The sequence below is a fragment of the Triticum urartu genome, chromosome 2A, assembly GCF_056163025.1.
Source record: "Triticum urartu cultivar PI428250 chromosome 2A, HENAU_Tu73, whole genome shotgun sequence".
Lineage (NCBI taxonomy): Eukaryota > Viridiplantae > Streptophyta > Magnoliopsida > Poales > Poaceae > Triticum > Triticum urartu.
The window spans coordinates 93,206,550-93,225,798 of NC_141874.1; the positions used below are offsets into that span (position 1 = coordinate 93,206,550).

The 19,249-nt window shown below is 46.6% G+C and overlaps 4 protein-coding genes and 1 pseudogene across 7 annotated transcripts; 2 read left to right on the forward strand and 3 right to left on the reverse strand.

The window, feature by feature from the left end:
- Positions 1 to 413: 413 nt before the first annotated feature.
- On the reverse strand, positions 414 to 4,136 carry LOC125535958 (P-loop containing nucleoside triphosphate hydrolases superfamily protein). Its single transcript, XM_048699038.2, has 11 exons — positions 3,772 to 4,136; positions 3,555 to 3,691; positions 3,178 to 3,269; positions 2,965 to 3,061; positions 2,788 to 2,868; positions 2,477 to 2,709; positions 1,770 to 1,964; positions 1,603 to 1,693; positions 1,197 to 1,319; positions 921 to 1,071; positions 414 to 838 (listed from the first exon to the last, which is right to left on the reverse strand). The coding sequence occupies exons 1-11, from the start codon at positions 4,010 to 4,012 to the stop codon at positions 636 to 638; spliced, it is 1,644 nt and encodes a 547-aa protein (XP_048554995.1). The 5' UTR covers positions 4,013 to 4,136; the 3' UTR covers positions 414 to 635.
- A 198-nt stretch (positions 4,137 to 4,334) lies between these two features.
- Positions 4,335 to 9,967, forward strand: DAL1 (E3 Ubiquitin ligase family protein). The gene is made up of 11 exons (XM_048699041.2): positions 4,335 to 4,573; positions 4,664 to 4,716; positions 6,453 to 6,577; positions 6,665 to 6,760; positions 7,494 to 7,631; positions 7,707 to 7,772; positions 7,881 to 7,993; positions 8,069 to 8,179; positions 8,607 to 8,650; positions 8,733 to 8,832; positions 9,441 to 9,967. Exons 1-11 carry the CDS (start codon positions 4,497 to 4,499, stop codon positions 9,541 to 9,543), a joined length of 1,026 nt encoding a protein of 341 aa, XP_048554998.1. The 5' UTR covers positions 4,335 to 4,496; the 3' UTR covers positions 9,544 to 9,967.
- Positions 9,968 to 10,111: 144 nt separating this feature from the next.
- On the forward strand, positions 10,112 to 12,992 carry LOC125535960 (uncharacterized). Of its 4 annotated transcripts, XM_048699040.2 has the most exons (5): positions 10,572 to 10,609; positions 10,721 to 10,806; positions 10,954 to 11,315; positions 11,408 to 12,188; positions 12,835 to 12,992. In XM_048699040.2, exons 3-5 carry the CDS (start codon positions 10,956 to 10,958, stop codon positions 12,855 to 12,857), a joined length of 1,164 nt encoding a protein of 387 aa, XP_048554997.1. In that variant the 5' UTR covers positions 10,572 to 10,609; positions 10,721 to 10,806; positions 10,954 to 10,955; the 3' UTR covers positions 12,858 to 12,992. The 4 variants fall into 4 exon arrangements, with proteins under 4 accessions (XP_087399409.1, XP_048554996.1, XP_048554997.1 ...); XM_087543283.1 differs by lacking the exons at positions 10,572 to 10,609; positions 10,721 to 10,806 and adding an exon at positions 10,112 to 10,494; XM_048699039.2 differs by lacking the exon at positions 10,721 to 10,806 and having other exon boundaries at positions 10,453 to 10,609.
- Positions 12,993 to 13,557: 565 nt separating this feature from the next.
- On the reverse strand, positions 13,558 to 15,164 carry LOC125535962 (uncharacterized). Its single transcript, XM_048699043.2, has 3 exons — positions 15,007 to 15,164; positions 13,919 to 14,081; positions 13,558 to 13,825 (listed from the first exon to the last, which is right to left on the reverse strand). Exons 2-3 carry the CDS (start codon positions 14,078 to 14,080, stop codon positions 13,778 to 13,780), a joined length of 210 nt encoding a protein of 69 aa, XP_048555000.1. The 5' UTR covers position 14,081; positions 15,007 to 15,164; the 3' UTR covers positions 13,558 to 13,777.
- Positions 15,165 to 17,216: 2,052 nt separating this feature from the next.
- Positions 17,217 to 18,698, reverse strand: LOC125541108 (hydroquinone glucosyltransferase pseudogene; annotated as a pseudogene).
- Between the last annotated feature and the right edge of the window lie 551 nt (positions 18,699 to 19,249).

Sequence of the window (19,249 nt, forward strand, 5' to 3'; positions counted from 1 at the left end):
AAACATGCATTTGCAGCCACACGTGACCAGACCAGAGACGGTCGGTTGGGAAACGAATCCATCAAACCACGACAAGAACGAGCGCGTTGGGTCGCACACTGCACTAGACATTAGTGCAGCCATCTTTGGCTCTTCGCTTAATTAATGAAATCAGCTCCAGCTGTTTTTCGTCAAAAAATTAGTGCAGCGCCTAAACACTCAGCCATTGCACACTAATTTAGTAATTTTTAGGCAGCCTGAAATGTGACGTAGCCAGGCGTGTAGCGCCTGTCAACCAGGCGCCGCATAATATGATATGACGTCTAATTGTTCGAAATTTTTCAAGGAGTTCATTTTGTGAATTCTTTTCATCCACAGGTCAAATTTGTCTGCCCATAGATGTAGGATTATTGCATCAATGGTGTCCTCTGATGTTGAAAAATCAGCCGACGAGTTGTGATTACGAGTGAAATGACAGTCGTACAGCCAGTGCACTAAAACTGTAGCAAATCACAAAAGATATGCTCGGATGCATACGCCCATATCAGGTTTTAGTCAGGAAAGCTGAATGATGCACGCACCAGGCATTCAAACGGGGAAAACCGAGGCCAAACGTGTCATCTCTACAAAATTGTTACGGTTACACAAGATCACTCTCAATCTTCGTCGGTTAAAAAGGAGATGCGGTCCCTGTCCACCCTGTGCTTCCTGCTCTTGAGCTTGGGCAACGCCACCATCCACGAAGGGACCTCGCAGCCCGAAGATACCAGCACGTTGGCGATGTTCCGCAGGAAAGGCTTGTCCTCCTCAGTGAAGAACGTGATCGCCTCCCCTGATCTGCCTGCTCTTCCAGACCGTCCTAGAATATAACAATGGAAGGGATTTAGAAACTTATTGCAACGACGGTGTCCAGGCGGAAGAGAGCACAATATCTTTCTTACCTATTCTGTGAATGTAGGCAGACGCGGACTCAGGGAAATCATAGTTGATTACACAGTTGACACCTTTGAAATCCATTCCCCGCGCAAGAACCTCTGTTGCTATTAGCACCCAGCTTTTTCCAGCTCTCAAGTTGTCAACAGCATCTTGACGCTAAAAGCAAGGAAATACAGAATTCAGTCAGCGAGCCTGATGTCAACAGTATTAAACCAGTGATAACAGAAAGCTACAGGAACAGTAATCAAAATAAGTATCGGTAAATTATGCAAAAGTAATACCTGCTCTTCAGTAAGGTCTCCATGAATTACATCAACTCTAATGTCGTCATATACCAGCTCCCTGTAGAGCTCTTTTGCCCTCTCTTTGCTTTGAACAAAGACCAATACCGGAGGATTCAGAGACTGCAATTGAAGACAATACAACAACAGTAAGTTTCAAAACACACACACAGACTCCTTTTTAATAAGGACAATGTGCAGTTCAAGTGTTCGACATTTTAAGTACTTTGCACATAGTGAGTTTACAGCTACGAGCAACACAATAGGGCTTAGTTTTGCTACTTATATGTGGGTATGCATTAGGCTGCAGTCTGCTGGTTTGGCATGGCCAGTACATACCAGTTCTAAAACAACACAATGCATGGAAACCAGGAGAAAGAAACTGCGAGTGAAAGATCACACATACTTCTGCAAAGCTTTGGCGAAGAGCTATCAACTTCCCCCTCTCCGTTCCAGCAAAAATCAACCTTTGCTTGATCATTGAGGAAGCTGAATTCCTGCAAGTTGAAAATTACATTATGAAAATATCTCATGCAAAATAGATCTGCTAGTTCACAAGAATAGGATACTCACTTTCGTCCCACAATGATCCGAACAGCATCATGCATTATTGTACGTGCAAGAGCCTCTATTGTTTCAGGCAATGTGGCACTAAACAAAGAACGAATTATTGAAGGGTTTGAGCATGCTTTGACAATTGAATCAATTACTTCGACGAATCCAAGCTCAAAAAGTTTATCAGATTCATCCAACACAAGGTACTCCACCCTGCATGAGGCAGTTATGTGTTATTGCTGAACTTTGCGCAGATCTGAAAGAAAATGCTTAAGCAAAATGCAAATTCATGGCTCCTCGGTAAATCACATGACAACACAAATGACCAAGATGGTATGGAACAGAGAATAAATCAATAAAGGTAGCTGATTTGGTCTTGTTATGTTTTGATTCTGAAACAAATTCACTAGAAATGAACGTAATGCAGGTTATTCAGTATTTCTTGACAAATGAAAACACTTAACAGCCACAGTTTTTCTGATCAACTTAATTTCTTTTCATTTCGCTAAAATTTACCATTTGTAATGTAAGTACTATCTGTGTACCCATACAATCATTTAGTGTCGATGAAAATGTTATTAATTGGAACCCCAAGTAACAATTATGATCAAACAAAAAAAGGATCACAATATATCTGGAGTGCAATTAAAACATTATATTTATATCAAAATAATTGTAATATGCTAAATAGCTAAACAGAAAAAAATCATAACATGATCACAGACCTACTTAAGTCAAGGTCTCTCTTTCGTATAGCATGGTCCAAACGAAGTGGGGTGGATACAAGGATGTCGCAGTGCATATCCTTGAAATTGCCATCTTGTGACAGATCTTTGGTCATTAGTTTGACACCAAACTTCCTCCCTTTTGCCAACTTCTTGCACTCTCTCGTAGTCTGTGCTGCCAATTCCCTTGTCGGGCAAAGAATAACAGCCTTCACACATCCTTTAGACCCTGGCTATTAGAACAATATACTCATCATAAAGCATGTCCAACAAATCTAAACAACATTACACAATACCATGAAGATTAATACCTTGATTTTCATAAGCATCGGGAGCAGGAATGCCAGTGTCTTGCCAGAGCCTGTAGGTGCACAAGCAAAGCACTCCCTGCCCTGAAGCAAGCAATACAAAATAATTAGTGTAAACAACTACGTATATTTTTCCATGCCAAGGGGACTAAGTCCAAAAGAGAGCAAACAATCACTCACTGAAAGAAGAATAGAAATGGCCTGCCTCTGGATAGGTGTAGGTTCTTGAAACCCAAGTTTTGACAAGTTCCCAACCAAATATGAATCACAGTCATACCTAGTGCACAAGTAAAAGAGGCTCAGCTTAACAGCTTCAAATGATTACTTAAAGACCTGATTTTGATGTTGCTGCAGTGCAGCATGTCAATAATCCACAGTGACAAAAATGCTAACCTTGAAACCAGTTCTTCAAAGCTCTCCAGTGGTGCTGGAACATTATGTCCCGAAATGTGGATGTCATACCTCTTCCGAAGAATGGCAGCTCTCTAGAAACAAACACAAAATATTAAAATACAACAGTTCAGTGGTTACAGTTTGCAAACAAACCAATCATAAGTCAAACTCTACCACTATTTTCAATTCAATCAAGACCGTGCTGGAATCATAACAAAACCACTTTGCTCACCAGATATTTACATATACAGAGCTTTGTGTTGCAAAATAACCTATAATGATTACTAATTCAGCTCAACAGAATTTTCTTACCAAAATAAAAACATATACTACTGAACCATGATTACGAACATTGGTGCATTGCAAAACACCGTTACCTCGATTTCCCTCTCTGCCTCCTTCCGCCGCCTCACGACGGCCGAGTCCTCGTCCTCCCTAACCTCAACCTCCACAGACTCCTCCGCAGCCTCCTTCGCCTCCGCCCCTTTGAACACGCTGAACCCCTCCACAGCATCTGCAGAAACAAACCCAACCGGACTCAAACCACGAGCGCAGCCACTCCAAGCACCAAACAGGCAGGAATCGAAGCCTCACCGGACGCGGAGGCGGCCCCGTCAGCGCGCTTCTTCTTCTTCTTGCTGTTCTTCTTCGCGTTGGCCTTGCTCTTGCGCTTCCGCTTCTTCTCCGGGCCCGGCGGCGCCGCGTCGGGGGTCGTGGGAGCGGGGGCAGCAGGCTGCGCGCCCGTCCGGAACCGTGCGATGTCCCCCGCGAAGCGCTTGCGGTCGAAGCGGGTGCCGGCGAACAGCGCCGACGAGAGGCTCGGCTTCTCCTCCATGGCTGGGTTTGGATTTCGCCGCCGCCGCCGCCGCCGGGGAAACCTCCTCCTCCTCGTCTTAAACGTTAAACCCTAGCACGGACCCACGAGCAGCGAAATGAACCTGGTTTCCTTGCCTGGCCCCACATGTAAGCCAAAGAGCTTGGGCAGTTTCCACGATCAAAAATTAGACGGCTCAGATCTGACCACGGACGCCATCCGGCGCGTCGGTCGCCGTGGGCTCCACGCTGGCGCGCTTATCCGACCGTCTGCCCCACGTCTCAGCAAAGCAGTGAATGACAGGTGGGACCCACAGACCATGACCATGACCATTGCCGTCTGCTTCCGCTTCCGGTATGGTATCCAGTGCCTTGCCCACCTCGCCGTAATCCTTGCCCTAAAATAAAAATCCGTAGCTGCAGCTTCGCCGGAATCCCGCCCGCCGGCCCGCCGTCCGTTCCCGCGCGCCGGATCTGCCGCTCGCGGGACGATTTCTCCGCGCGAGATGTTGGTCCCGTGGGGAGGGGTCGGGTGCTGCCTCAGCGCCGCGGCGCTGTATCTCCTCGGGAGGAGCAGCGGGAGGTGAGGAATTTTTTTTTGTATAGAGAGAAATCGTTTCCTTCTTGGCGATTTCTGGGGTGCTGATTGGTGGTGGCTTTGCTGCTGACTCAGGGACGCGGAGGTGCTGCGATCGGTGGCGAGGACCGGCAGCCTGAAGGATTTGGGTGGGTGAGCTAGGGTTTGGTCTGTCACTCTGTTGTAGGTTGTTTGATTGGCTTCAGGAGTAGCAATTACTTGAGCTCTAGTTTTCGGCGGGTGCTACTGCTCTGAGCTAATCTGATCCTAGCCTCCCATGTCGGTGATTTGGTTTGCAGCTCGTGGTGATATTTTGTGCATCTGTTGGTAAAATGGCACTTCCTCCGATCCAAAAAAGTGCCGTGGCTTTAGTTCAGCTTTAGTTCAAACCTGAACTAAAGCCACGACACTTATTTTTTTTTGCATCGGAGGGAGTACCTGGTTTGGATCATTGGTGGTTTCTTTGGGTTTGTAGGTAGATAAGTACTACCTCTGTCCTGAAATGTAAGACGTTTTTGCAGTTCAAATTGACCACTGTCGCCAGTGGTGGAGCCAGGAAATTTTCATTGGGCGTTTACACTTAACAACTTCTTCTTTTAATATCAACGGCAATATTTGTCCAGAGGCACTATATATGCTTAAGAAAGCCTCATGTTATCATAAGTTCAGTAGATAAATTGAAATTGACAATTTTCAAAATTAAATTGATTGCCTAAATTTGTTGGGGGTGCACAACAGTGAAGACAACCCAAATTAGCAAGTATCAGCTAGCAAGGGAGCTAGTAATTAAATTTTTTATCCTTACCCTTGCATGAACTCACTGAGATATACTAACGTAGGCATTGGTTGCTAGTGCTTACTACCTGCCACCGTCCTGTCGCCCTCAGCGGCTGGCACCATGGCCCTGCCCATTGCTGCAGTGTTGCTGCCCAGCTGCCGTGCGGCCGACTGACCAACCGCTGGAAACCGTGAATGTGCACTGCGCTTCGCCCCCGCATTGCTCGCCCAGCCGCCGTGTCACCTGCTCAGCTTGCTTCCTGCTTGCCTGCTGTGACTGCCTCCCTTTGCCCGTTGCCATGTCCGCTGGCCGCCGTGGCTCCGTTTTCAGGTTCAGAGCAGGCATCAGGTGAGAATGTGAGGCTGTTTGAGCAAGAGAAACATGGGAAGGTCCCAATAGTTTTTTCCATTGATGGCTTGATCACCTCTGTGCTGCTCGGAAGAAGCAGGACATAGACACATGTAGCAGGTCCTGGGTCTAGCCGGTGCAGGCCTGCGTTTTTAGACCGAGTTTTGCTTTATGTAGGCTTTTGCTAATTTTCATTGGGCCGCCGAACTACTCTGGATGTTTTTGGCAAATGAGCTGGCCGGTCATGACTCGTGAGACCAACATGAATACCTGCTGGCTCCGCCCATGTTTGTCACCACTGTCTCCACGGCAGCATAATTTGTTCTTCTGCAAAATCCAAGAGTGCTGGATTTATCTTGTTGGCTTTAAACAAAGTTCAAAAAAGCGATTGGCGCAATTCCTAGTTTTGCCTCTGTCTAGTGCCTATATCGCCTAAGTGCATGCTTAGCATGAATACGAGCTAGGTGTTCTGCTGACGCACAAGCGCATAGGCATGCCTAGTGTGATTAAGCGCTAAGCGTACTGCTTTTGCCCAGCACCTAGGCATTCAAAAGCGCACATCTAGGCTTGCCTTTTTTAACTATGGCTTTAATATGGTTAAAGTCCAGCATTTACTTCAGATATGGTCAAGAGCTAGAAGTTTCTTATCAGCATGCTTTACATGTGATATATACTTTCTACGGAGATTATCATTTGGTATACTTGGTTAAATACGCAAAAAGGGGATATGTTTTAACATTTCTTCTGTCTCTTGAACAGCTGCTATCTTGGACACTGCAAGTAAAGTCCTGCCACTTGTAGTGGCGGTTTCTGGGCGAGTTAGTTCAGATACACCACTTATATGCCAACAAAGTGGTATGAGAGGTGTAATAGTCGAGGAAACGGTAGCTACTGATTTGTTGTTTCTGTTATTAGTAGATGGGTTTGTTGTTGGTAATTGTGGCACTATGCTAACTTTTTGTTCTTTGTAGGCAGAGCAACACTTCCTGAAGCACAATGATGCTGGATCCTGGATTCAAGATTCTGCTGTGATGCTTTCTGTTAGCAAAGAGGTTCCATGGTACCTGGTAATGTGTTCTAGTTTTTTTGTTGTTGCTCTGTCAATACATGCAGTTTAATTTAGCCTTAGTTTGATTATTCCTATTATGTGTCCAAACTTGGAATTATCTAGAAGTTTATTTCTGCAAAGCTTGGGTTATAACCTCCCTCTGTCTGTACTCTGGAGTCTAGACTACCTTCTCTGTTTGTAGACCAGATTTATAGCAAAGAAGAGCATATGCATCCCTACCTGCTAAGATAGTGCTATAGGTGAGAAAATGTGTTAGAATTAATGGCCAAAACTGTGGGCATGGTTGCTAAGTCTAGTATATATAGCACAAAACTAAGCTTGGCTGGTGATGTTAAATCATCTATTCTTCACGGATAAAACGAAACTGTAAAATATTTGGTATCAATTAGCACCTATATGCGGTCCTATGTGCTTGGATGGCTCATGGCGAGAGCAGCTAACAGTATTATTTCGAAAAAAAACATGCACTCAGTACCCACTTTAGCCGTTAAATCCTTAGCTTAGGCATTGTTAATGTATTGATGATATGCCTATACTTGTTTAACAGAAGAATATGCATAAGCTTAAACCACACGAAGTTGTTATATAAACGTAAACGAAGTGACTGCTCATAAAAGAAAAGATAAATTGTAGTTCTAAATTCACTATTTGTTTTTCTAGTTTGATAATATCTTGTGATTTTGTGATACCTTGCAAGTTCAGTTCTTCTCTAACATATAATTCATCGCCAGGATGATGGCACTGGGCGTGTCTATATTGTTGGCGCTCGTTCTGCGGCAGGGTTAATTTTAACTGTTGCCAGTGAGGTTTTTGAGGAGTCAGGGCGGACTCTTGTACGTGGAACTCTGGATTATTTACAAGGACTGAAGGTTTGTCTAATCACGTTTTGAGCAAGACCAATGCTTATAGGATTGCTATTCATAATTTAGCATTAATCATTGTAGATGCTCGGAGTAAAGCGAACTGAAAGGGTTCTTCCAACTGGAACTTCATTGACTGTTGTTGGTGAGGTAATAACCGTAGATTTCATTGAGTTTCAAGGTACTGTGAATTTTTGTTGACATAACTAAATGTTTAGTCCCTTACTTTTGTTCTGCATTCTTATGCTGTATGACCAGGCCATTAAAGATGATGTTGGAACTATTCGGATTCAGCGGCCACACAAAGGACCATTTTATGCATCTCCAAAAAGCATCGATCAACTTATCTTGAATCTCGGGAAATGGGCCAAGTAGGGAGATTATGTACAACATTCTGTGTCTTTGTTTAGGGATCTTGCTGCTAATTGCATGTCTTTGTACAACAGGTTATACCAACTTGCTTCCATGGGCTTTGCAGCTTTTGGTGTATTTCTTCTTGCTAAGCGTGCACTTGATCATTTTCTACAAAGAAAGCGCCAGCGTGAATTTCACAAGAAGTATGGACAAACATCAGTTTCTTTTATTTAGAATGATTAACAGGGGAGGTTCCTTGGAAAGCAATCTCGTTCTTTTTCTGTTCAATTGTTCAGGGGGTTCATTCATCTGTGCTTGACATCATTAGAATTATGCCCCTTTTTATCTTGATCACCGAGTAGTATTTTGATGTCTTGCAAAAACTGCATTGTTCACCTGCAGCTAATATATTTCTCTAAAGATCACATGCAGTTGAAAAAAATGACTGAAGACGCTGTATGTGAAATGTTTTACTCATGGAACTATTTTTATTTTCAGTCAGTACCACAAATTAGCAATCATGCATGGGACTGAATACCAAGATACTTTGGAAGCACCAAACATTTTCTTAATTTGGAATTTCAGAACATTGGTGTTATGTAAACTTATGTATTCATTTTGTACATACAGGGCTCGTGCTGCTGCAGCACAAAGGCAGGCTAGGGACGCTGAAGGTGATTTTCTTATAGATTGATTAGTCTCTCTTGTAAATACTAGTTCCTGTCTTATGATATCTTTTACTACTATTATATGAAGGAGGCAATGGCACATCAGACGGAGAGCCTAAGAAGGATCAATTGGTATTAGAAATATGTGTCATATGCCTTGAACAGGAGTATAATGCAGTTTTTGTGCCGTAAGTACCTTATTTTATACTCACATTTCATCATATGATTTTACATGTTAATAATGAAGCTGTTTCTTGTTTGACATTTTCATTGTGGATAATCCTGAGCATATATGTAGTAAACATCTGTACTGTTTACTGTTTCATTTTGGTCAAGAACTGGACCTTGACCAATTGGCTAGAGGCACCTGGGCGTGAGTGCAGCCTGCTCGTTTGAGCTTCTGTGCTCCACACAGGGTGCCTCATGGTTGTCTCCCCCTATTTAAAAAGCCACAGGGATTGCATGTGGGTCTATTTTTTTGGTGGAATGTTTTTTTTGTGTTTAATACCTTGCATTTAACTTGCCTACCACTCTAAATGATTAAGCATGTTAGTAAACATGATATTAAGTTATGCATTTAATTTTATCTGGAATTTAATAAACCATGGGTTGTTTTGCCTTTGACATTCCAGGCTTCATTTAGCATTTTTTTAGCTCTGTTCATTACGAAGATGTTTTTCTCCTGAATCATCTCCACCTATGCTTGTTGATAAGCATCTTTCCCTGTTACCTATGCCCGTATTATATTGTTGCCACCAAAATGTTCATGAGTGAGTCATAACCGACCATTATGCAGGTGTGGCCACATGTGTTGCTGTATGAACTGCTCTTCTCACGTAACAAACTGTCCACTCTGCCGACGAAGAATAGACCAAGCTGTCAGAACATTCCGTCACTGATGGCACTACATGGTGCAAGATCCTGCGCCTGATAACACCAGGTGAACCACATCTTTCAAAACCACCTGATACTTCAAGTTCTGATCGCCGTGGCTGCCAGTGTGTGCCGATATCTGGAACGCAGAACTGAGCTGGAGCTTGTGAATTGGAGTTTTGCTTCACTGTCGAAACTTCAAGCAATGGAGGCTCATAGTTCGCGGTGCCAGTTGCTGATCTTCCTTGTACTTTACAGTTGTGTACAGAGTGTTCTTGTGTAGCGCCTTGTTTCTAACAGCGCTCTGATTGACAGCATGGATGCTTACATTGCTTAGTAGTAGTATTTACTGGTGGATCGATTGATTCTATCCAACGGAAATGCTATGTTGTTTGACATTGTAAAGGATAATCATTTCTTCTGATATATATTGGACACCGTCTGTTTTGATGTTCTTGTGTGCTCGCTGCTCGTTTGATTTTGTCTAGCCACATAAGAAAAAAATATGTAAAAATGTCGGTGCTTTCTCAAGCTTGCTTTCTTGTATGCATAAACTCGGTACTGTTATCAACGGTCAAGATTCTTGACAACTTTTTTTTTTGATGAGAAGGATTAGGGCAAATCCAACGGTGCCTCTCGAGTATCTCTCCTGTATCGCATATGGAGACGCTTGTAAAAGGATTTTCCCTTGAATTTTCTTCAACTCCAGCAGCTCTCCTTCAACATTGTGCCATGGTTAAGATCGAATTAGATTGAGCGTTCAAAAGAGTTCGCTGTGGCTACAGGCTTACAGGCTTTGGTGCATCAGGGATTGGGATTACCACCATTGCCAAACAACCTCACGGGCAAATCCTAATCCAAAGCCCATACCCTCACACACCGCGTGGCGACGTGGATGAGGACATGAGGTACATCGGGAATAGCCGGTCTGTAGAGTGAAGACTCCCAGTCCCAGCTGCGCGTGTAACCCTAGTCCGGTACTCCTCCCCCCTCCCCTGCCCTGGATTCCCAATCCCAATCCCATCTGCCCCCGCCGCCCCGCCCCCGCCCCCGCCGTCTCTCCGAGCCACCGCCTGCTCCGCCGCCCGTCGGGTATCACCCCCGTCCCCTCCCTCACTCCTCAGACAGACGACGGCGTCTGAAACACTATAACACTTTCTTCCGCCGCGGGTTCGTACCGTTCTCTTCCGCGTCCTGCTTCAGATTACCTCTCCGGTCTCCGCTCGCACCCTAGAGCTCGCCGTCACATCTCATCTCATTGCGGCGCGCAATCCGTCCTCCACCTACGGGTCTGCATCCACTTCGCAGCACTCAGTGATTCCACATTGCTCTGCTCTGCTGTGTGACTAGCGATCCACGTTTGTTTCCACAAGTTCATCACTCTGCTGCACATCAATCAGTCAAATTAAATTTCTCGTCTTTCATGTATGTTGTAGTGATGGATCAGGGCGAGGGCTCCGCTAGGATCGTGCGAGGCAGAGGCAGGAACAAGAGGAAGTGGACAATGGACGAGGACGAGGAGCTGGTCAGGGCCCTCTGCGAGGTGTCCACCGACCCCAGGTTCAGGGCCGAAGGAGGGGGCTTCAAGAACTGCTACACCCAGGGGATAGAGAGCCTGCTCGCGCAGCGGCTGCCCGGCCGCGGCATAAAAGCCAGCCCTCACATCGACTCCCGGCTCAAGGTGCTCAAGCGCAAGTTCCACGCGATCAAGGAGATGCTCGCGTCGCCGGGGTTCTCCTGGGACGGCTCCAGGAAGGTCTTCCGGTGCGAGAAGCAGCGATACGACGAGTACTGCAAAGTGAGCCGGTTTTAGTTGGTGTTGTTGGCATTGTGAGTCTTTCTTTTGTGATGTGTCTTTGTAGTTTGCACTGACTTGTTTCGCCTCTGCAGGATAATCCTAGAGCCAGGGGGATGTACGGTGTTCCATTTCCGCATTTCGATGTATTTGATGCGGTGTATGGCAAGGATAGAGCCGCTAGGGAAGTGGTGGAAGTGTCCGAGGAAGTAACCGCCGACATGGAGAATGGGAATACGAGTGAAGCGGAGGAAGATCGGACGTCCAATGGACCGTCCGGCCGATCCTTGGATGCTACATCAACCTATAAAAAACAGGAGAGATGTAAGAATGGCGGTAAAAGGAAGAGGACTGAATCGAATTGCCTGTCTCCAGACACGTTGAAGGATGTGCGTGGTCACTATCAACGCGCCAGCCAGCATGTCGACACGATGGCAGAAGCGATGGAGCTGTTCAAGGATGTGCACCGTCACTTCCAGAGTGTTGTTCAGCATGCCGGTGCAATGGCAGCGGCAATGGAGGCGTTCAAGGATGCACACGATCAGTTTCAGAGTGTTGTTCAGAATGTGAGCACCGCCGCAACAGCCATGGAGCAGTTCAAGGATGCACATGATCAGTTTCGAAGTATCACCCAGAATGGCAGCGCAACTGAAGCAGTTATTGAGCCTCATGCTGATCTGCGAGAAAGGTTGTCGCCTGAGGTGCCCCAACAGGATGCCAGGGTAAGAGCCATTGCCGAGATGCAAAAGCTTGGGTTTACCGGAAGCGAAGTGGTCAGCGCTGCGAGTGTTTTCGCAAAGGAACCGGACCAAATGGGCATGTTTTTAGCACTCCCCGAAATCTACAGGAGGGAGTACATACTCAAGATGCTCAATGGTATGTTTACTGATCCTCGAATCTTGTATGGGCGCATTGCACTTCATTATAAGAAATGTTTAAGGCTTGGTTATTCTGAATGTCCGTGTCCAACATTGGCATTTTGGATACAACAAAGCAGAACCTGTAGCCTACATTCCTATGAATTAGACAATTAGTATATCGATTTTGGAAATAGATGAGCTATTAGCTTTTGTTCTAGGCCTGCATATTTATTCATGTTTGTCAATGAACATTCCTTTTACTAGTATTTAAGGACAATTATCAATCTCTGTACAAGCTCATGCCTTGGAACTGCTGAACAACTACCATAAGCAACATTCGTGCTAGTTTCTACTATGACGGTATCTGTGTATGTGTATGCTATCAGCAAGAACACACTCTGTCTTGCTTGTTCTTAAGCGTAGATAGCATCGTCACCCGCTTGCACGGATTTAAAACGCGCCATCTGATAACTCTGTGCTTGTCTAGAAGGGGTTAAATGGCATGTGTCTGTTTGTCAAGACTCTCATTCTGTGCATAGGGTTTTTCCTCGTTTTGTTTATATTTTCTGCCAATCTTATTGTTCAGACATAACATAATCAAATGATCTGAAATGTTATGCTTTGTCCAGTGAAGCTGATTCATGTCTCATCCCCTTCTTCAGGTGGGCAATCTCTCCATTTTTAGCTTAAAGCGACATGGGAGGAGAGAAGCTCTAGAAGTTCTAATTCAGCCTAGTTGCAGCAATGGCAGTTGAAATTTTGGTACTAGTACATTTGTAAATGGTTATATATCTAGCGTCCCTCTGAAGTGTTCTAATGCGCTGTGTTAGTGAGAGTAGCCTTGGCATTCCTTTCCTTGCACCGGACTCGGTGGAAAATTGTACGGCCAAAGGGTAATGGGCAACCTGTCCGATTCCAACAGCATTCCGAACGACTCTGACGTCACATTCTGAGCAAAACAACAGCCACCTAAAACTGTGGTTCGTCAGACACGTAGCGAGGAAATGAAATGGTTTACAATGGAGCCCAAGAAAATTACTCTCTCTTTCTAAAAAGAACTGTTCAGTATCCTGATGTTTTTCTTTTAGGAAGTCATACTGGTAGCTTGAGCTAATTGTGTCACTTGCTTTGTCAAGAAAGTTCACACAATGCCGCTAGAAAACAACAAAGCCTTGCAATATATAAGCTCGATGATCTCAAGTTACTCAATATATTTTGAGATGCAACTAATCAGGATTTCAACCTCAAACTGTGTAGGAACTTGCTAAATACCATACAAACAAACTGGTGAATTCACACAGGCAAGAAATTATGTCATGAATGCGCGCATGGAGAGCACAAAAGGCATCAGTTGAAAGGAAACCGTAGAAAAAAAAACGTCGCAATTAACTGAAAGGATAATGATGCTGATGTTATAGAATCATCATTGCCAGTTTAACATCAATTTGCTGACATCAAATATCCACAAATACCAACAAAAGGGAACTGGAAATGAACTGAGTCTTTCTCTGACAATATTATTTGCATACGAAGAAGACGTCATAGCTTGGACGGTATCCCTGCCATGCCGCGGCGTACTGAGATACTAGCAAAACCCACAGAATTTCACTCCTTTTTCCCAATCCCGTTAGACATGTTGTAGATCCCACGACCCTGTTTGTTAGCCACGATACATGTCAATGACTGAGCGGACGCAATATCAAAGAGCACAAGTAACCAAGGCATCAGATGAGATTTTCAACTTACAATCATGAACAAGCTGGTGCCAGCAAGCGCAAGGGGAATGGCAACGGAGGTGACCACATCATAGCGGCCTTTAAGGTGGATATGCTTGCTCAGCTTCTGGAAATACTGCTGCTTCTGAACGAGCTTCTCGCGTGGGTAAAATGGTGCTTCTTCTAGCGTCATCCTGCATACAAAAACTACTCTTTCAATCCTAACCCTTAGATGGAAGAGCAATTGCCATAGATAGTTCTATAGTAGTATAATAATTGCATTACAGCTGTAAGCATCTTAAGATTCAGCAACAACAAACTTTGAATTCATGAAACTGATCCAACTCCAGATGCAGGTTTCTAACAGTTGTTCAGCTACTCTCATCAGCAACTACCGAAATGGGGAATGATTACTTAATGTACAATCCACTACGTTAATTCATCTACCAGGCATTTTGAGTTCAAGGATTCTTTCTGAGCAGCTCAACGTACTTGAATTTAGCACATTAACACAACATTTCAATGATAAGCAAATTCAAAGTATTGTATATCTTCTACCAGTAACATGACACTTTCTAGGCTATCATTGATCGTGACCAGTACCTCCCGCATACCATCGAATCAGGAACCCAAAAAATTCATGTGCCTTCACCACGTTACAGCAGATCTAATAATAAACCAAAGAGATTTCGATGAGCTCGCGCAGCATTACTAACCTAGCAACAACATAATGCTTCCAAAGAAAGGAATTTCAAACAGATAACCCAATCTCAACCTAGTAGGCTAAACAAACGCCAGTAGACCACATCGGACCGAGACCCAGGCCCGAGGAGACAACCACCCATCCTAAAGCGCAAGAGCATACTCATCGAAATGTCCGCGCCGCCAGGCGAATCTCCCGGGCCAGTAAAACGCATCGAGGAGGTCACCGGCGCGTCGCGGACCAACGACTAGACCCCCCACGCATACTCGTGAATCTAAGAAATCGCACGAACGCGTACGACGGCTCGTTCGCCTGACGTCGCGTCGAGGACGCGGGGCCCCTCGTCCCCTCGTGCTGGGTTACGAGAGATCGTGGGGAGATCGGGGTAGGAGGGGGGAAGGGAGATCGCCGCTTACCTGGCTGGCTGGGGCGCGCGGGGGACGGGAAGCGACGGGGAGGCCGGCGGCGGCGGGTGGATCTGGAGGCTGGGGATTGGGGGTAGCGTTGTGACCTGGAAGGGACGAGGAAGGGAAGGGAAGAAGGGGTCGAGCGGGTGCCGGGGGTTGTTGGGTCAGTTGGGCCTCTTCGTCGGCCCATCAAAGGGCCTGGGAATTTATGGTGGGTCGTAAAGAATGCATGGAGTTTTTCTTTTCTTTTTAAAGAATGCAAGGATTTTTTGCTTTCTTTTCTTTCCTTTTTCAAGACAAATACGTATATTTCAATGCTTAACCTTGGGGATTATAATCGTTTTCATACAGAAAATCAATCTCATGGGGGCCTGCTCTCAGCCACACATCAATTCGCATGTTATGGTGACCTAAATCGAGCAAGACAGTGGGTAACACTGTTACCAGCAATGACACGCTATACCAATGTAATACTCCCTCCGTCCCATAATATAAGAACGTTTTTGCCACTACACTAGTGACAAAAACGTTCTTATATTATGGGTCGGAGGGAGTAGTTGTCTATCTTGCTGAAGAAGACTCTTTATCTCGCCGACGATGGAGGCATTCGGGGATAGATTCGCGTCCAGCTTCTTGATCATATTAGCAGCCACCTCGGAGTCGGTTTCGACAATTAATGGTTTTGTGCTCGAGTCGTAGTCCAAGGCAATACATGCATCCAGCTCTACCTCTAGCAGGCTATTGCAAGTGTGCATGTGACAACCATTATCGTATGTGACCACTATTTGTTTCTTGCCCCATTTATCCTATGTGACCACCATTTTCCCTCGACCAATATTCCCGGTGGGGTTCTGTTGGATGCACAAGAGGGACTCGATGTCACTGCATAAAATTTGGTTGGAGGATTCCACAGTCGGCGGTTGCTTGTGATGGTCGATCTCATTTCTCACATGTTGTATCCTCCAGAGCGTCATCGGCAAAGGGAGACGCTCTTGTTCATCGCAGTTGTCCATCAGGTGGACCAACCAGTCTGCCCCAATGTTGATAACGTCTTTGACATTTGTCATATGAAATTCTTTCCTCATAGCTCGCCATAGTTGGACAGCTAGAGGGCATATACAAAAAGCATAGAGTGTACCCTCTTGGCTCATTTCACATAGTAAGCACTAGATCTTGCAAGCTTGTGAGTCATTTGATTCTCCATCATAACCAACGAATTTGTTGCGAGTTTCCAAGCAAAAGCTTCTGCTTTCTTTTTCCTAGCTACTAGAATGTTTCAGTTCGCTAGGTTGTTTTTTCATGTTCATAGATTCAGCAGGCGGTTAAAGGTCAATGAAACTTCACTTGCATCCTAAGCTCATACTCCATTTTCCCTCGCGCTAGTGTTTTTCTCCTCTCGGCGGTGACAACCGACGTAGGTAGTGGCGGAGCTACATAGGGGCAAAAACCGGGTTATGGCCCGCCCAACCTAGGAAGAAACCAGTGAAGAGTGTGGGACGAACTAGGTTATTAGGACAATTTTTGCGTGCTTTCCAGTATTTTGGCTCTTCTAATTGAAATTATTATCTCAAAAAAATGTAACTAAAACTTTTGGTTCCCTAAAAGAAATCCAACTGAATATTTAGCTCAAACCGGGTAGGAGCTCTGCCATGCGACATAAAAGTGAACCCTGTTTTTATATCAATACCAATGCAAGTGATTAGTGTTTTTATTTGTCTTTTTGTCACTTTTTCACTACTAGTGGCTAACGCATGGTCCTCTCTTGGTCAGTGACGCGACGTTGCCACCATTTTATTCACATTCATCCACTTGGGTGACCGAGTGATGCGTCAGACGACACAAAATGGAACTCATTTACAATAGGGATGCAGCACATGTGTCCTTATTTACTCTAATGCTATATCTTAGGGTTGCTTCTGATGTTTGTATTTAGCACATTGTGTTTTGCAGCGTGCATCATGATGATGCAGAGAGGCCGGTCTTTCCCTTGGGATTGCTTACTACATGTGACACTTAGAGTCAGGGTTTTTTAGAATAAAAGAAGGATTACCAGACCCATATGTCACGTATTCGTAGATTTAACACACGTTATATAACTTCAGACGAAATGACCACAAGGCGACAACAAAATAAAGTACTTCATGCACTAGACTGCAAATAAATACGATGAGCACCATGCACTACATGCATGCGCACGCCCATCCCCCCTGCATGTGCTTTTACTTCGCTGTGCCGAGCGCCGCCGTCCACTTGACGGCGACCTCCTCGAGCGCCCGGCGCGACGGCCCCTCCGGCAACCACGCACGTGCTGTCGCTTTCTGCAGGTCCTCGGCCCGGCGGCGCACCTTCTGATCGCCCTCCATGAGTTCCTTCACAGCTTTGGCGATCTCGTGGCGCGTCACCAAGCATCGGCCGTCCTCTCGTGATGGCGGCACCCGCAGCGCCATCCCGAGCTTCTGTTCCAGGAGAAGGGCGTTCATCCTCTGCTCCGCGTACAGCGGCCACGCGAGCATGGGCACGCCGCACCCCACGCTCTACAGCGTCGAGTTCCACCCGCAGTGTGACACGAAGGCGGCCGTCGCAGGGTGAGCCAGCACGCGCACCTGAGGCGCCCACGCCGCCACGGCTAGGCCCCTGCCACTTGTCCTCGCCAAGAAACCCTCCGGGAGCCACGCCAACGGATCGTCGCCGCCGGCGGTGCTTGGCATCCGTACAACCCAAAGAAACCTTTGGCCGCTCGTCTCGAGACCAGCCGCGAGCTCGGCCGTCTGCTCCACAGAAAGTGCCCCGCGGCTCCCGAAGGGCGACGTACACCACAGAACCGGCCGGCTGACGATCAAGCCACTCCAAGCACGGCGAAAACTCGCCGGCGGTGGGTTCGTGGCGGTCTGGTCGCCTGACGGATGGCCCCACGGGGAACACCGGCGGGAAGAAGAACGCGCCTGAACCTTGTTCCGGTACCGCCAGCTGCTTGAACGCTTCCACGGTAGCAGGTTCCATCTCGTAGAACGTGTTCACCAGCACGCCATCGCCGAGGCAGTGGCACCGGCTCCACTCCACAGTTTGCACATAACCCTGGTGCTTGGAACGGTACCCGTCCGGGAGGTCCGCGTGGCGTAGCGAGACGCCGCCGGGAAGCTCGAGAGGCACCGCAAGATCGCGGTATTCGCCGGGAGCGGCGCCTTCGTTGATCTCAACGACGTAGCGCGTGAAGGCGACATGGGCCAGGTTGCTAGGGACGAAGAGGTATCCCGGGACGCCGAGCTCGGCGGCGATGGGCAGCGCGGTGGAGCACATGAAGTCCGCCACCAGCGCCGCGAGCGGGGCTGTACTGGTGGAGTTGCTGATGGAGCGGACGAGGGCGCGGATATTGGGGAGGGACCGGCGGGTGGGCTCCACGAGCACGCTGCCGTTCTTGGGGAGGTCGTCCATCTGGACGGCGGGGAGCGCGACGGTGGCGACGGAGGCGGGGAGGCAAGCAAGTAGTTCTGGGGCGGAGAAGTTGGTGAACGTGACAATCGTGGCCGCGAAGCCATGGAGCTCGACGAGCCGCCGCGCCAGCTCGGCCAGGGGGATGAGGTGGCCGGCGCCGGGGCTAGCCAGAAGTATGACGTGCGGGCGCGCCGCCAGCCGCTCTGCAGGTGGCGCTGCGGCCGCGGAGGCGGAGCCCATGCTGCTCAACGACGCCATCCGCCGGCTATGATTGTGCGACCTGCATGCCGTGTACATATAGGAAGGAGCACACCGCGTGTTACGCGTGATACGAATGTGTGTTACTCGTGATACCAATGCCGACATGCACTTGGGCATCAGTGCACTAGTGTGCAATTATGTATGCGTTTTGTGCCATCAATGATGCTAAACCTACAAAGATTTATTTAACCTTCCAAACTAGTAATTGTTTTTCTCCCCTTATTTTAAGTGGGAGTGGGCCCCCTCGTCCACCTATTACCAATCACAATTTTTCGCATCAGTTTGTATGTAAAACCTTTGTAGATGTAGCATTGCGCCACTGCTGACCATCCATACCTATATTGTCATTTGTGTCAAATCTACTCCATTCGATTACCCCCTCCCTCTCCCTCCCCACCCACACAACATAAAAAAAATCGTTTTCATAAGATACATACATTTTTCTAAATTTTAAATTTGACGCAAATCTTATCTAGAAACGTCAGATTTCTTGTGTTCCCCATAACACCCTAACTCACGTTGGATGGGTCATTGCTAGCACGAATCACAAAACAAGATG